Source organism: Chelonoidis abingdonii, chromosome 10 (assembly GCF_003597395.2).
Source record: "Chelonoidis abingdonii isolate Lonesome George chromosome 10, CheloAbing_2.0, whole genome shotgun sequence".
Lineage (NCBI taxonomy): Eukaryota > Metazoa > Chordata > Testudines > Testudinidae > Chelonoidis > Chelonoidis abingdonii.
The window spans coordinates 29,109,162-29,126,071 of record NC_133778.1 but is presented as its reverse complement, the minus strand read 5'-3'; the positions used below and the strand labels follow the sequence as shown (position 1 = coordinate 29,126,071).

General features: G+C 38.0%; 1 protein-coding gene across 1 annotated transcript in view; it reads left to right on the top strand.

Moving 5' to 3' along the window:
* The first annotated feature begins 829 nt into the window (after nt 1–829).
* Nucleotides 830–16,910, top strand: part of COL3A1 (collagen type III alpha 1 chain) — a 66,541-nt gene continuing 50,460 nt past the window's right edge. Inside the window, exon 1 of the mRNA XM_032802588.2 lies at nt 830–1,032. Coding sequence (XP_032658479.1) covers nt 957–1,032 — 76 coding nt within the window. The 5' untranslated portion in view covers nt 830–956. The remainder of the gene's footprint in view (nt 1,033–16,910) is intronic.

Here is a 16,910-nt window from a genome sequence, read left to right as displayed (position 1 = left end):
GAAGGAATTTGAGTTACAAGGAAACAAATGCAACAGACTCAGGATTTTTTCTGAGATGAAGCTACAGTATTGAGGGGCAGGCATACTGAGGAAAAGGTGACCGTTCTGCATTCCTTTGGTGTACTAAAATTAGGGTGAATTCACTGAAAGGTTTCAGTCTTAGGTCAGTATCCATTTTTGGAATACATTGTTTTTCTCACAAAATGATCCATGTTTTGTTACTCCCGAGATCAGTACAAAACTACAACCATGATGAGAAGATGGCAGGATGGCACCATAACAGCACTGAAATTCAGCTGCTAGCATTCAGGGCCCCACTTTCATTTAGTATGACTTGTACTCCTGCAGATGAAAAGTGCACTTTCTTCAACTTCTGGGACTCCTTCATTTTCTGTGGTCTCCCATCATGAAAGCTATCTACTATATATCTTCGTTGTGAAGTTGCAGGGTTGAACATTACTGAAGCATCAAGTACTATACATCTTGGCTGAGCCCTAATTGACAGGGGAAAAATGCATTACCACATAGAAAGCCACTGTAACTTCTTTCCCACATCACATACATGCAGTGCAAACACATTCACACTCATGCATACATCATATAGTCTAGTACACGCTTGTGTGGTGATGCAGCATACATATACAAAAACTCCAGATGTGCTTTTTATCTAGTTTAGTTGCTGTTTCTTCTATAAGGCCAAGAAAAAAAATGAATCATTTCTTTCACTGTTAAGAGGATTGGTCTTCCTCTCATATTTCAGAAAGGGGCTGGAAAGTAAAGGAAGCCAAACTTTTTCCTATTTAAGGCCAAAGCAAAGGAATGCCTCTGGCTCAGTTCTGTGCAGGGCCCGGTGCTGAAAGGGCAGGGAACAATTGATGGTGCTATTTTGAATTGATTTTTCTTTCCCCCCATTTTTATTTTTGCACATAGAGTCTCATGTCTAATATTTAGACACGATGAGCTTTGTGCAAAAAGTAACTTGGCTCATTCTTGCCGTGTTTCAACCCTCAATTACTTTGGCACAACAAGATGGTGAGTAATTCAAACTTTTTATGAGTTTATTTTTTATTTTAATCAATTCATCTTAACAGCACATAAGAAATTCCCAAATCTCCCCAGATACTTTTCCTTCACCCATTCAACATTATGAGATAGAAAGCTAATGTTTTTTAGCTGAATACTAGAATTACTAACCAGGAGGTTCCTAAATGTAAGAAATGTTTTGCTTTTCCTGTGTTTAAGCTGCAGTTGTTCTTGTTCTTTCTCATGTTCATATTATAGTCTCTGGAAAGTTTGGGGTTTTTTTTTTAATGATTTTGTTTTGAATGCTAGCTCTATGTAGTCTGGAAGTTATTTGTCTCATGTAATAAGCCCTGTGTTTGCTAGATTGCTGTTCTATGCCATACAGTAATTGCTCCTTTGGCACCATAGGAATATGCTTTAAAGATTTTAGCCTATAGAAAAAAACCTTAGAAATTGTAACCAAGGTTGCTGACACCATTTTTGTAAAACTTCACAAGGAAATATCTGTCAGCTTGTTGAGTTTTTGTTTTTCACACACAGCAAATGGATGAATGCATTCACTCTGCTAAAAACTTTTCTATCACTCATCTGCAGGCTATTTCAAACTCTTAGAAGATCAATTAACAGCTAACTGATCTTCTACGGGGAATGTGCAATGCAACAGATCACTGACATAAAATGAACCTGGAATATAGTGAAAAATTAGTCTACACTCAAATTCAACTTAGAGTGATGATAACTATGATAGTTAACAGATGAGTTTCCATAAGAACACTTGATGCTTTGGGGATCTGTACTATTCCCTAGACATTTTCATCATTACGTTTCATATCTTTTTTACTGTTAAGGTGTCAGATAATACTTTTTTCTTCTAAATTTGAAAGAGATGTTCATGCATGAAAGACGCTAATAAAATAAATAATTTCATAAATGGCAGCAAATTAATATAAAATGCAGAGCAGTCAAATGCAGCCAAACTTTTTATACCCACACCCAGCCCTTGTCAGAAAAAGGAAACTATTAGAAATTATTACTGTACCAAATTGATGGCCAACTTGTCTGTGAAAGCATAGCTAGAAAGCAACCTCTGCATCAGGGTTTACTATATTTCTAACAGGATATTTGAGCAATAGAACAATTGGAGCCTAGGATGAATATTTCTTTCATGAGCAAATCAGGTATTATAATCTGTAACAAAGAAGTGCCCAAATGAGTTCCAAATGTCAATAAAAAGAATATTGCAAAGCCAGAGGAAATTTATGCAGTGGGGACTTTTCTCTGCTTACAACAACAAAACAAATTAACATGTTTTTTTACTGCAGATAATGCGATCCTTAGCCACCAGCCTCCCACAGTGAAAATCGCCCTCAGTTTGATCTCCCGTTTCAACAAAAGCCTCCTGCATGTCATCCCGACAAGACCCCTCCCTTCATTTTGGTTGTCCCCAGACTTTACTGTGTTACAAAACACATTTGTTCTAGTAATGGTCAATTTTAGACATAGAAAGAAACAGTTAAATCTGAGAAGTGTGACGGCATATTCTTAAGGGCTCATTTGTTTGGCCCATTCAAAGTGCATGGTATGGCAACATTTCCTTATTGGGCTCATTTCCATGTGGGTTAGAGAGAGATAGCTAGCTTGATGAAGTTGGTAAAACATCAGTCAATCAATTTGTAAATGCAACTGAAATTGAATATCTCTTTTTGGTTTGCTCAGAGTATAGACTACTGTCCTTACTCTGGAAAGTACTTTTCCACAAGATTCAAAAATCTTTTCACTCTTTTGAAAATGCTCCTATTTTTTCTCCCACTCTGTATCCCAAGGGACATACTCAAAAAATAAATAATACAACGATAGTTCAGAGAGTTGACTATTAATATTGTTAATGCATATACAGTGCATTGATGGGTTCAAGAGCTAATGTTTCCATGTCTGAAAAGAGAATCTCCAGACATGCTGAATTGCTGTCTCAAGAAAAATGTTTATATGGTTTGTATCAAAAGTAAGTCAACATAAAATTTTCCTTGGAAAATCATGTCAGTAGACAAGCCTTGGCAAAGATATTAAGGAAGCTGCTGAGTATGCAGTGTGTTCATAATAGTCAGATGTAGCTCTGGGCTGTGAGTTTCTTAGTTTTTCTGTAATAACCGGAAAGGGAAGTTTAATCACAGTCTAAGATTGAACCTCTGCTCAGCTCAAGTTATGGATATTATGGAATATGAAATGTTCACTTACTAACACTAATCCAGGCTATAAAATGTCTTGGCAATCTATCTAGAGTTCATCATCTTGTGAAAAAAATGATTTAGCTTGAGATGGGATAAAGTTAGATTTTCTGACCTGTATTAAAAGTTTCAGCAGTTTAAGCTTTCTTGGCAAACCTCTTTCATAATGAAGTGCCATCTAGTGGCTGGTAGTTCTTCTTCTCCTGCAACAAATGAAGATTCAATGAAGAAATGAATACTTAATACTCACATGTTTTCCGTTATTGAATCAGTGGTTTGGGAGCTATTTAATTATTCAAGGTCCAATTCTGCCACCCTTACATCAGGTAACATTTACTGGCCTTTAAATAATAATAATAATAAAAAATTATTGTTATTTATTATATTATTATGAAACAGAAGTGTTGCATTCTGGCCAACTCTGCCCCAGAGTTACTGTAACTTTGAAAATAATTTGTGCAGCAAATTCTTGGTGTTGAAAAATCTGAGACTAAAACCTTATTCTTGTGAATACAATTCTTCTGGTCAGGTCTGAATATGTTCCTGGAAAAGTGTCAAATTATAGAAATAATATTTAAATTACACATCTCTGAAAGAATTTATATGCACCCATTTAAAGGTATTTTAAAATATATGGAACATAATAGAAGCTATTCTATCCTAAAAGCCCTGCTTCAAGCCACAAATATTCACTACTATCATAGGTGGCTGAAGTTCACTGTAACACACAAACTTTGTTACAGTGCAGAAGTAACACATATGGTGTAGCAGGGAGTGAGAATGGGTTTTTCTGTGTTCCTATAGTAAAACCTGCTTTAAGAAAGACTGCTGCAGACATATTGGGTTACACCTGTCTGAAGGCTCTTTTATGCTGCCAGAGTGGTGTAAAGGGGCTTCTGTGTCTATAAGAATCAGGGCCAAGAACTGAGTACAATTCTGCTTCCATGTTATTAGACCCTGCACAGTAAGCTACTGCTGATTGCTATCATTCCCTTGAGTAGTTCCTTAAGATGGCTTTCAAACTGTTATCCCACTAGCCTTTGCTAGCAATATATCATCCATACCCACAATGACTATAAGGAGATTTTGGAGATCTAGGGCCTGATTGTTCTCTTATTTACACCCTGTAAATTGTGAGTAACTCCACTGGAATTATCAGAACGCCACTGCTGAAAAAGGAGCATGTCAGCAGAATCAGACCCTCTGCATACTTGGCAGTTAATTCTATGCTTATATTATAGTATAAATGCTGCCTCAACTATTTGCTAAAGCAGCACACCTCTTTCTTGAGCAGGTGGACGTCTTCTTTCATATTAATACAGTATTCCAAGTGGCAGTTTTTAAAATGTGGAATGTAGCCATCATGAATAGGTTGCAGAAATAGGTATGTTGTTGCTTTTGCACTACCTCTTCATTCTGAACATCTATGTTTGATTAAATACCTGCAAAAATAGTCTGTAATTATTTCTAAAAAATAGCTCCAGTTTAAGATTATGCTTTTTCTTTTAAACTGGAAAGTGTTAGAGCAGTAATGAAGAAATGGCATGAGTTCAGTAATATATTGTTGCCGTTTCTAGAAGAATAGCAACATTTTTAGTGTTTGCCATCATGCTACATGTGCATTCATTGTAGATTAATCCATTGAATTAGCTGGTGGAACTGAAATATTTCAGACGGTCAGCAATGTCTTTCTATCGCAGCTTTTGCCAACCCAGCCATCTCCTCAAGCTTAACATAGTGAAGATAAAAGTAGGGTTAGACTGAAACATGCCTGGTACCATCAGTGCATAGCCATGGATAACTATACTATAGTAGATAAACTGATCTATTTGATGTTCAAATACAACAGATCAAGTGTCTCGAATCCAAATAAAATATACTTGGGTTGGTACCAAGTATATCTTATCCATCTTTCAGTGAACATGAAGGAGATGAACACCAAAACATAACAAAAAGGGAAGATAAGAAGGATAGTAAGAAGCAGGTTCCTTTAGCTGAGCAAGTGAAAGGGAAGGCTAATGGTATAGTTGTAAGAAAATTACTTCCAGTGATCTTTATTAGACAGCAATAACATGCAGCCATGTGGGACACAATCAATCTGAGCATACTGCAAAGGCCACTCTTCCTCTGTTACCTACTCAACATGCTATTTTGGATCCATTTTCTAATAATATATGTCATAACTTTACTGAGCATTTTCTCAAATTGATCCAGCTCCCAAAACATTGTGGATAAAGAAACTGGCACCTTGATGAACTGCAGAGTGTGCCAGGTAGAATATGTGGCAGTGCACATCTGGCACCTGGATGTTTTAGCCTGTGTTTGCTGGTCATCAAATTTTAAACTAATGAATTGTTGAAACTTAGGGTTTGAAATTAAAGTTCAGCAATGTGTGCCTCTCAGGCAAGACTGTGTTTTGGAAGAGTGATGTGTGACTTTGAAGTGGAAAAATATGAGCCTCAATTAAAATCGGGGGAATCCAGCCCTTCAACCAAGTGTGCATGTTTTTAGAAATGTGCCAGATTTCATAAACACCATTTAGATCACATAGACATTAACCTTATAGGAGTGAAACCATTTGGTTTCTTTCATAATTTTCCATATTTTGTTTTTGAGCTGAGACCAAGGCTAAGCAGACTGATTTTTAAAAGGGCAGTGGATTTGGAAACATTCACTGCTTTGTTACAAAGGGAGGAAGCAGAGGTGCAAGGTGTTGTCCACTGGCAGTAATATTACTGTTAATACACTCAATACTTGAGTCAGAGCTATAATAGCCACTCCCCTCACAGAGTTACAAATTACAAGCAGATCCTCTTTTCTTTTCCAGTTGTTGTGAAGTTTTAGGTATTGAATTAGACAAATGTTACCACCTCTTGCCAAACGTTAGTTGTTGCCAGCCTTACACAGTTCTTGGCTGTTGACTTTAAACAGTTCACTGGATGGAGGAGAAAAAAGAGCAAAAATTAGCATCCTTTGTGTGTGTGTGTGTGTGTGTGTGTGTGTGTGCGCGCGCGCGCCATACTGACATGAATATCTTATTCTGTCTGGTGCCTGGCATGCTAACATGGGTTCAGAGCTTGTTATGGCTCACTATTTAATCACAAATATAATAAATAACTTGGTATCCATCACGGTTGGAGGGTGATAGAGGTTGTAACTAGCATTGCTGTTTCACCTACTAATGTATGCTTGTGGACATTTAGTTCTTTCTATCTCTAGCTCTGCATTTTGGTTTAACAGCTGTCTATTGAGAGACGGCAGAGGCTCAGGCTGCCGCTAGTGGTACTTGATAGCGTGATGTGTTTTCTCAGGCTGGCAGGCAGCATGAACACTGTTATTCTTGGATGACGTCATATGACTGAGCAGTAACCCAGTGACCCTGAGAAGAGCAACAACTGCAGCAGCCACGGAAACAACTGCATGCCCCTCCCAATAATTAATAATGACTCTTCAAAACCTATGGAACTGGAGTTAGATCAATAGTGTGTTCAATAGCCATCTCATTTCCAGTGTTATCTTTTTGTTGTGTTTGATCATGAAGCAAAGGGTTGCTCCAGACTGTAAACAAAGGAAAAGAAGAAAATGAGTGACAAGAAGTTCAATGGCAAATGGCTATTGAGGGACTTGAGGTAACTAGATTAGATTCTGAGGTCATTGTGGAAATGCAATGTGACATAGCAACTCAAATTTGTCATCAGTGATACCTAAAAACTGTAGGTGGACCTTAAAGAAGCTGGAATAACATCAATGTTATTCAGCCTGAAACTTGCCCCATGGCTTCTCCGTGGCCCCAACCTCATTGCCATGCATTATCCTTCTAGTGGTGGCTGAATAAATTATACATTATTATACTTCAGGTGGCTGAGGCTTCAACCAAGAACCTGGTCCCAGCTGAAAGGATTACTAAAGATCATCCACTGCCTGCTTATCCAAAGCCTCTATGAAAGTTTATAAACCTATAGTCTGACAAGCATCTAAGTGGATACAACATTTAAATGAAAAATATATTTAGTTCTGTAATATTCAAAAGCACTTTAATATTAGGTGGCAAAATGTTCTCTTTGACAGCTACTATTTCTTATATAGCACATTAAAAGTGCAGTTGAAGACTAATTTCTGGACTTTCTAGTTTTGATCTTTGACAGCTACCATAATTAAGTTAACCTAGCTTAGTTTTTTTTTTTAAAGCAAGATTTTTATTGACCATATTTTAATCTTAAAGTTGTTGCAAGAATATTACATCGATCTAGCCCTCGTACCAGGCATTTGTCATAGTAATAATATATACTATACAAAACATTCCTGATGATCAAATATGGAGTTGAATTACATAGTGCATGGAGTAAATCTAGAAGTCCTACTGAATAGCTATGCACATTTTACTCAGTTTTATTCTCATTGTCCAATGAGTCTTTTGCCAGAATAAAGAATGAAACATTCTCTAAGGCCTTCCAAATTTGCTCCATTCCCCCACCCGCTAAGGTTAAGCACAATTATTGTTTGTTGGTATACAGTAGTCAGCGTACTCCCTTCAATTCTTAGGGAGTGGAGGGAGATGCTATTTCTCTGATACTGTACCCATTCCCAGAACTATAGAGAAATACTTAGGCTGGCTCTTTGTGCAAGAGTTCTGAAGGGTTTTGTGGGCATGGTTATTGTTAGAGGAGCTTGAACAGGGGACCACAGGCACTCTTCATGACTTCATTCCATGCTTAACCCAGGATTTCCATCCAGAATTTTTACTGGAATCAATGCTACTTAAGGGGGCACTAATACCCATGGTATCCTCTCTGTATTCTGCCATGGAGCAGCTCCAAGGTGACAGACCACACTTCTCCTTCAGGGACCATGCTACCAGAGGGGATGGGAGCAAGGCACATGAGGCTCTGTTTCCCTGGAAACACTGTTGGGGGATTCTCACAGAGTTTTCTGGCTGTCCCTTCATGTGGTCCAGGATCAGAAGCTGCCTGGTTTAGCAGAAGGAGACTCCAGTTTTTAGACATGTTTTTAATGTTTAAAGGGTTAATTTTCCTCTGTGTATGTCTCCTTTGTGTCATTGACATTGTAAAGGGAATGGAAATAGTTCCCAGAAATGAGCCCTTGGTCCGCCTTTCTTGATGCTGGATGGTGCAAAAAGGAGATTGCAGCAAGAACATAAGTTAGAGCAGTCCTTAGGCTACAGTACATGAGACCAAATATTCATTTATCTTTTAGAACAATGATTATTTTTCCACAAACAATGTTTCATAAGAACATCTATCTTCACTTCATAACTCTTCTCACTTAAAACAAAATCCCCTCTCCCTCCTCCACTCCTTTTTTTTATTTCAGTACTAATCCTGCTGAGTCTAAGTTTCCAGAGCTGGAAACTTTGCCTGTTTCATTTCAAAATGACAATGGAAAACATGATATAACCAGTCAAGCAACAATCATTTGTTAAGTTTAGTTAGGGTAAACTTCAGACGCTGGGATTCCTGGCTGTGTTCAGTGAAAATACATCAGAGGAGATTCTTTTCAGATAAGCTAAGAAACCACTTCCATTTTCCATGATTTTTCTCAAGTGCTGTCGTTTTATAAATGAAATATAAGAATGAGACTGAAAATGAGATGCACTGTAATAATATCGACACTTTTTACTTACTTTGTTTCACACAAATGCTCTGTGAAGAGATATTTGCCAGGGAACTGAATCACGCACAAGGCATTAAACATCCTACAACTATTTCTTTAAAGTAATGATGTTTATTTTAAGGTAGAATGCAGCCTCCTACTTTGAAGGCAAGTGTACACTATGGCTTAGATCCTTCATTATGGCCAAATGGGCACACAGCACAACCTGCAAAGTGGGATGCAAATGTAGCTTTAAGGCCTGAGCTGACTGTATGCATCAAACTGCCAACAGCCCCAAGAGACCAATTTTGCAGCTGGAGATCACCACTCTGGAAGCAGCCCCTGCACTCTTGCCCTTCCCTCTCAGGGTTCACTACATCAGCAGCTGGAGGATATTGTAGATGTGGTAGATGCTACTACTCTGATTCTGTGTTATCAGAGGATTCTCTTTTCCTTGGAGTGATATTTCCACCTATGCCAGCTTTAAGTCCAGTATCTTCCAGCAGTCCAGTGCAACGTGGTATCACAGGGGAGAATGGACGCCTATTTTCAATGGTAGAAGTTAAGGACTGAGTTGTGGATGGAAGCTACATTTCATGGTAATGCACTATTGAAGCTCCTAGCAACACTGTTTTTGTCTTCCACTCTGAGCCATAACTTGCTTCCACTGAAGTCAAAGTCTCGTTGACCAGTGTGTGAATTATCGGGACCTCTCTTGTGACTATCTCTTGGTTTTTGTCATCTATTTTTTTCTTCCTGGTGTTTTCTCTTTGGCAGAGATGTGTGAACAAAATTGCAGCTCTTCTTTCAAACAAACATAACAGAAACAATTGTTCACTTGCACACAGTTAATGAAAAATATAGGAGGGATGCTTCGTTGTTACTTTGCAGTTCAGTGTAGCTATTACAGTGAACATCAAAGAAACAATGAACTACACTGACCGTGTTTTCCTTGAACTATGTGCATGTGAACACAGCCATTGTGCTCTTTCAGAATCACTCTGATGGTAGTGAGAGGTTCTTTTTGACTATTTGTCTATCAATCTATGTTGGGATATCCTGCCTGGGTTCTGTACAGACTCACCATGATTGCATGCCAGTTGTTTCATGGAAGGATGTTCACAAAAGGAAACGAGAAGGCTGTTGTAGTGGGAATTACAGATCTTTGAGCATAGTAATTGAAAATCAGCTCAGATGTTTGTAAAATCTATGCACAGGACTCTTATCCTGCTGTCCTTTTGGATGCTGCCAGGGCGGTCCTCTGTATAATATCCCCCTTCTTAGTAAGAATCAAATAATCTATATGGCGAAATTTAAATCCAGCTGCATCTTTTTAGGTTAGATTGGCTGAAGAAAATAATGTTGCTATAGGCTTGTTTCTATGCAACATCTTCACTTTTCCAGTTTTCACAATCCCAGCCCTTGAATTCAAATTTTTCTAACATCCTTAACTGTAGGGGGATTGAGGTCAGCAACAATGCTTATGCCCACTTTAGACACCAGAACTCATTAGCAATACCAGGCTTTCTGCACTGTACTCTCTTACTAATGTTAGGACAGGTATTAGTTAAGAAAAAGGATTTGAAATACTTGAAACCAGAGGCTGAAAAACAATGTAGTAAATTTATAGTTAACAGATGGTCCAAAAATTGGAAATGCCTTTGCCAACTGTAATAAAACAGCTACAATGGTTTGCTTTGTTAACTTTATAATTTTGACATAATAGTGTAACCAAAACAGAGTTTTACAGCTAGCTATTTAATCTTGACTAGAAGAGATTCAAGGGAAAACTCTAAACACTGCCATACATATCCACTAAGAGTCCAAAATATGTATGGATGCAGGTGAATGAACACAAATTGTTTTACAAATGAGGACAGAATGACACTGTCCTCTTTGTACAGAATCACATGGTTGACTGACCTGTTCCATTTCTGAATTCTTACAGATACTTGTAATTTATTTTCAGTCATGGATATGATTCCTTTCTATGGACAGTGGCTAGATCTCTTTTTAATACATCATTTGAATATAAAGTACAAAGGCCAAATTCTCCACTGATTTACAACCCATGCCAATTCATTGAATTCAATTAAATTACACAGGGAGTTGTGTTAGTGCAGACCCCTGCTTCTTTATTCATCTCTGATATACTTCACTGAAGTCAGTGGAGTTAAAGTAGGACTGAATTTGCCCATTGTATCTGAAAATGTAAATTGTGTTACCATATGTACTGCATAGCACTGGAACATTTCCCATCTGCTGGCATCTCTTGAGAAAAGCATTGAACCAAGCTAGGTTCTTCCAAGCAGATCTTATAAAAAGTCACTAAATAAAATATTTAGCTCTCTCATGTGGTTAGAAAACATAATTTTCCATTTTGGATTTTAATTACCTGATAGAAATTGCTTAATTATGACCAGCAAAGCTAATCAACAAAAAATCAGAAATAATATTTGTTCTGTTTCACAAGTTCAGGTTTAAGATTTTAAAGTGTAATCATTGGGCCCTGTCCTTCTAGCCTCTTAGTGCTCCTTGAACTCAGTGGGAGCTGAGGCCTCTCTCCCCAACCCCCAGAAGAAAGGCCTGTTTTAAAATCTTTCCAGTACTTCCTGCTTGTAGACCGGTAAGAAATTACAAGAACAGGCTTCCTTGCAGTATTATGGCCCATCCAGTTGTGGTCCCTAGGTACAGAGTTACATGGTAATGAAATACATTTTTGAAGTTACCAGAGCTTTTTGAAGTGCCTAAGGACAGGTGGGTTTGAATTTGAGGTTAAGATTTTTTATTTTCTATTTTATTTTTTTTGGCAGAGGGCGCTTCTGAAATAATCCGATCAGTTTAATTATTCTTAGTAATTATGTGCAATATTGTTCATTTGTAGAAAGACTTTCTACCAGCCTAATACATACTAAGGGGTCAAACTGAGTGTTCTTTTAGGACCTGTTTTGTTAGGGACTCTGAATGTTAACTTTCATTAACTTTACAGTTTAGTGCATGGAGAGGATATGCAACTGGGTTGGTATGGAAAAAAATGGATTTTGGAAACTGATATGGGTAGGTCAACTCTTTTAGTCCTCACTTACACAAAACTTCTATTCAAGTCTTCAGGATTTGGCCAACAATTAATTTCAAATATGTATATGTGTATTATCAGAGGGACTCTAAAATGATCTTTAGAGTAGGAGGGTGAATAGAAGTTTGGTATATTTTGATGTTTCCTCCTTCTCTATCTCCCCCTTCTCTCTTCCTCCCCTCCCCCCATAAAAAACTTTCTATTTATTCACCAGCCTACAACAAGTTCATCATTACAATTAGCATATTTTTGTTTTTAACTAGTACCAGGGCTGATTATATGTTAGGCCAAAAGCTGATCCATAAAATCAGTTGCAGTCACTTCAGGGCTTTGATCTTGTGTCAGTTTCAGTTTGTTTTAGAACGCAAGCCAAGCACTGAGAATCTGTTCCAATGCCATGATTGTATGACTGAAAATCAAATGATTTCAGCCTTCTCTTTAAGTCACTGACACCAAAGGTCACACAGGATCATGTGACAAAATCACATAAGAAATTCAGCATATGGAAGTAGAATATCACTCTTATCCACTGTGCTTCTTGTTCTCGTGCAATCAATAGCTTTTATTTAAGGACTTAATCTCCATGGTTCTGAGGGCCCTCAATTTCCACTGAAGTAAAAAGGAGTTCAGGGCACTCAGGACTGTCCAGGATCAGTCCCTTGGGATCTGATCTGATGACTTCAAAGACTTATCTTGACTATCAAGATTATATTCACAGCTATCCATGGATGAATGATGATGAGTTCAGGGATTATATCAAAGCATAATAAATTAGGGGATATTTGTAGTGCCTGTCTGTAACCTGGCCCATTTCTGCTATAAAGACAAGAATATTAATATTAGCCTCTGTCTTAAATCCATTCACACAGGGCCCTAAGGAAGAAAACTCTGCAAGATCCTCCTCATTCAGCTCCTCCAGTACACATTCCACACCTTCTCCCCAGTTACAGCTCTACCTCAGTAGAGTCACTATTTAGCACTTAATGATGTCCAACGATAGTCATTAGCATAGCTTAGCATAACACCCAACCAATCCTTGTATTCATTAATTCCTTTCATCAGAATGACATAGGAAATTCAGAAGAATGGATAACAGAATTCTGTGAGCAACTTAGTAAAAAAAATGGTTTGCTGTATTTAGCCTATATCAAAATCAGTAGCTTTTTATTAAATATGTTTTATTGTTTGAAATGCTCACTTTATGAATGAAGGCACAGTGTGATCATTTCCTTGTGCTTACCCTATTATCAGTTCAGAAATGAGTGGAAAATTTTGCAATGTGTTCATTCCATGTGTTGAACACCAATTGAAACCAGTGAGGCTGTTGTGTAAAAATCACAGGCAGAATATAGTCCTTATTTCAGAATGATACCTTGTCTTGCATACGTAGCTGAATGAGCATCAGATATTTTATTAGTAACATCACCTATGAATGTTAAAATGCAATAATGACTGGATCACATAAAAAGGCTAGATTAAATACAGTGATGTAGACACAATTGTTTTAAACCACATTATCACTGAGACAAACAATATCATTAGTCACTTAATACAAAGAACAAGATTTACTATTCTTAATCCAAGCACAACTGCAAAAGGTAATGAAAGTGCCAATAATAAGAGTTTCTAACAAACAAAAGGTATATCACAGCACTTGGAAACTCATAGTAGAGAGAGAAGAAAAGAGGAACAATAGCTTAAACTGCAGACATTTGTACTGATTAAGGGCCTGATTCTTCCATCAAGTCATGTGAAATGGAGGCGAGACAGATGGGGTGGATCTCGAAAGGTAGACCATTAGCTCCATGATGTGCAATTCTTTCCGCTGATCAAATAGATGTCCTTTGGTCACCACTGTGCATTGTCATGGAAGTGAGGTGTGGTGTGAATCTTCTCACTGAGATAAGGTTCCATCTCAAACTCATAAGGGCATAGCAGCATTATTAGCACTATTTTGTACTACTCCCCCTCCTCACTGTGTACCTCTGTTGTGGGGTGAGGGGCTAGGACAGCAGCTGGCAGGAGATCCATCAGCACAGGTCTAAATAGAACCATTTTGGAAAATTCCAGAAAGTAATGGGAAGGCACTGGCCCTACATCCAATTGTCCAGGCTTCGTGTGGGTGTCTCTCCCCACACCCCGGATCTCAAGACAACTGTGTGCTTCGAGAAATTAGCCCCTTTCCCACCCCTTTCCCACCCTCCTGTTCCAATGGGATTCTCTAAGGAAAGACCGCAAGATGAACCTCATTGATTTTCCTAGTCTGTGTGAGGGGTTCTCTTGCATGAGGATGACCTGGACCTAAATCAACTAATAATGTTCACTAGTAAGCTGAACTAAAGACAACATCAGAACTTATTGCTCTGGAAATCATGACTGTGTTGTTAAAAAGAATATTATTCCTTTAGGTGTGGAAGAATGAGCAGGCACAGATGGATTCTTTAGTCATCAAGCAGATGTCTTCTTGATGTAATTATCCTTACTAGCTGAGAGAGAGGGAAGAGAAATACAAGTTGTAGGCCTGCAGTCCTCCTTCAAGCTACATGCTTATAGAATCACAGTTAATAGATGATAGAATTTCTTATAAATAGCAACTTTATGTATTGGAGGTTGGGTTTTCCCCCCATATACTATGCCAGCTAATCATTAATTTAGGACCAGCTTCTGCCACACTAACTCATATTAAGTTGTACCTTACTTTGTGAAAACTCCAACTGAAGCCGATGGGACCTCTTACAGAATTGAAGTACTGCTCAGTGTATGTGAGGATGGAACAGTCTGATCCTAAATTAATAAGTAACTGATACAATATGAAAAACAATGGAAAAATTACTATTTATATCATCAACTTAGATCAGTTTTTTGAAAACAGCATCTCTTTTGCACTCTCAGAAATTGCTTCTCTAATTAAGCGTGTATGCAATTCCTGGTGCTTAACTATCTAAATGCTTGAAAATGGCTTAATCCTGGACCTCTCTGGGAGGAAGAATCATCCTTGGCCAGCAGAGAGGTGGGGAGAGGGAAAAAGCTGGCAAGCAACTATCCATATTTTCCCCCTTTTCCAATCCCAACCATTTGTCTCACCTGTGTGTCTGTGCTGAAACAGTGTTTTGCAGGGTAACTCCCACATAACTTCTACTCACAGTGATGTGGCCAGGGATATGTGCTGTCTCCTGTCAATAGATGGTTTGCAGATCTCCTTCTTACTCTTCCCTACTGGGATTCTTTTGACAACAAAAACTGATTTCACATCCTCCAGAGTTCAAAGAAATGCTAACCTCTTAGCCACTTCAAAAATCCCAGCCTAAGTGAAATGCCCAAGGTCTCACAGACATTTTGTGGCAGAATCTACAACTCCTATCTCCCAACCCTATGCTTTAAACCTTCCCCTCTATGAAGTACATCTCCACTGCAACTGTTTATAGCATGTCCACTTGTATACTTGCGAGAAACATGGCTTATCCAAATGGATTAAATTAGTTATAGAAGATGACCATTTGAGGGCAATGAAAGTTGAGACAATGTCTGTAGCTCTTTTTAAAAAAAAAATCTCATCTAGTTAAAATATTTCTCTGCTTATTTCTCCATCTCTAGTTATAAGTCCTATGAAGCAGAAAGTGTTTCAGACTTCTCCTGTACTTAGCACTTATCTAACTGCACAAAGTTCAAAACAGCTTACATTTTTGGCCCAGCAAGCTAATGAGTTCATTATGAGAGCCCATTTGTTTCCATTACTGATCTTAGTATGGAATTATCATGTTTGCTTTTCTTATAAACATCATCATCATAACAGTCAGAGAGTCCATACCATTTGCTACAAGGTAGGCATTTTGGCATTCTGCTTTTTTGTTCAGTAAGTGGAAAGGAATGCTGTTTCAAAAGCTGGGATGGTAAAACTTGTTAATGTTCCCATAAATCTATTCCAGAACATAGAGGAACTACAAAATCTTCCCTCTATATTAAACAACTTCTTTCCTTTCTACTTTATCCACACTTTCAATCAATGTTGTTTTACACTGAGGAAATACCTAATAAATAGAGCATTTAAAAAGAATTATAAAAGCACTGTTAGAATTAGCTACTTTAAATAGTGTGTAGATTTGATTTAGGTTTAGTGTCCCAAAATAGGTGAGAAATAAGAAAACATAAATTACAAACACTTAAAAGGAGATTTCAAAAGCATCTGAGGGCCTTGACCCAAAGTCCGTTGAAGTCATTGGAAAGACTCTCCTTGACTTCAGTGGGGTTTCGATCAGGTCCAAGAAATTTAGGAGCAAATGTCCCATTGAAAGTCAATGGGTCTTGTACCCTTAATTCCCCTAGGTGCTATGAAAATCTTCCCCACTTTATGGCCTCAGTCTAGCTCCCCTTAAAGAAGTAAGAAAGGTTCTCGTTGACGTCAGTCAGCTTTGGTCAGACCCTAACAGAATAGACTTTTTCAATTGAGTTTCCCCACCCACGATTGAAAGCCCTTATGTAAAGTACTGGCTTTTGTGTACATGGATGAGTGCCCTCTACAAGTATATCTTCACTGCACAAAAAAAAAGTGTGTGTTCTTAACTTGGGTTTACTGACCCACCTTAGCTAACTCTGGTTAAAATATCTGTGATTACACAGCAACTCAGCTTTTCACTCAGGTCAGCAGCTCGTGTTTAAGCCTATAGGGGAACCTGGGGTTGAACTTGGATGGATGGAATCACACCTGTCAGATATTCTTGGTTTTCTCACCCTCTAGTAGCTGGTCTGAAAACAAGTTATAAATCCTGCTACTAATGCAGCTACTGGAGATTTCACTTCATCCAAAGAGGAGAAGGTTTGTGGATTTGGAGAATAAATGTAGATCTTTCCCTCCTTTCATGTATATGTCATTAGCTGAGGATCATGGTGTATGAGCAAACGAAAAACAAAAAATGATGATATGACAGGCCAATTCTTGAGGCCATTGAATTCAATAGCAAAATTCCCATTTATCTCAG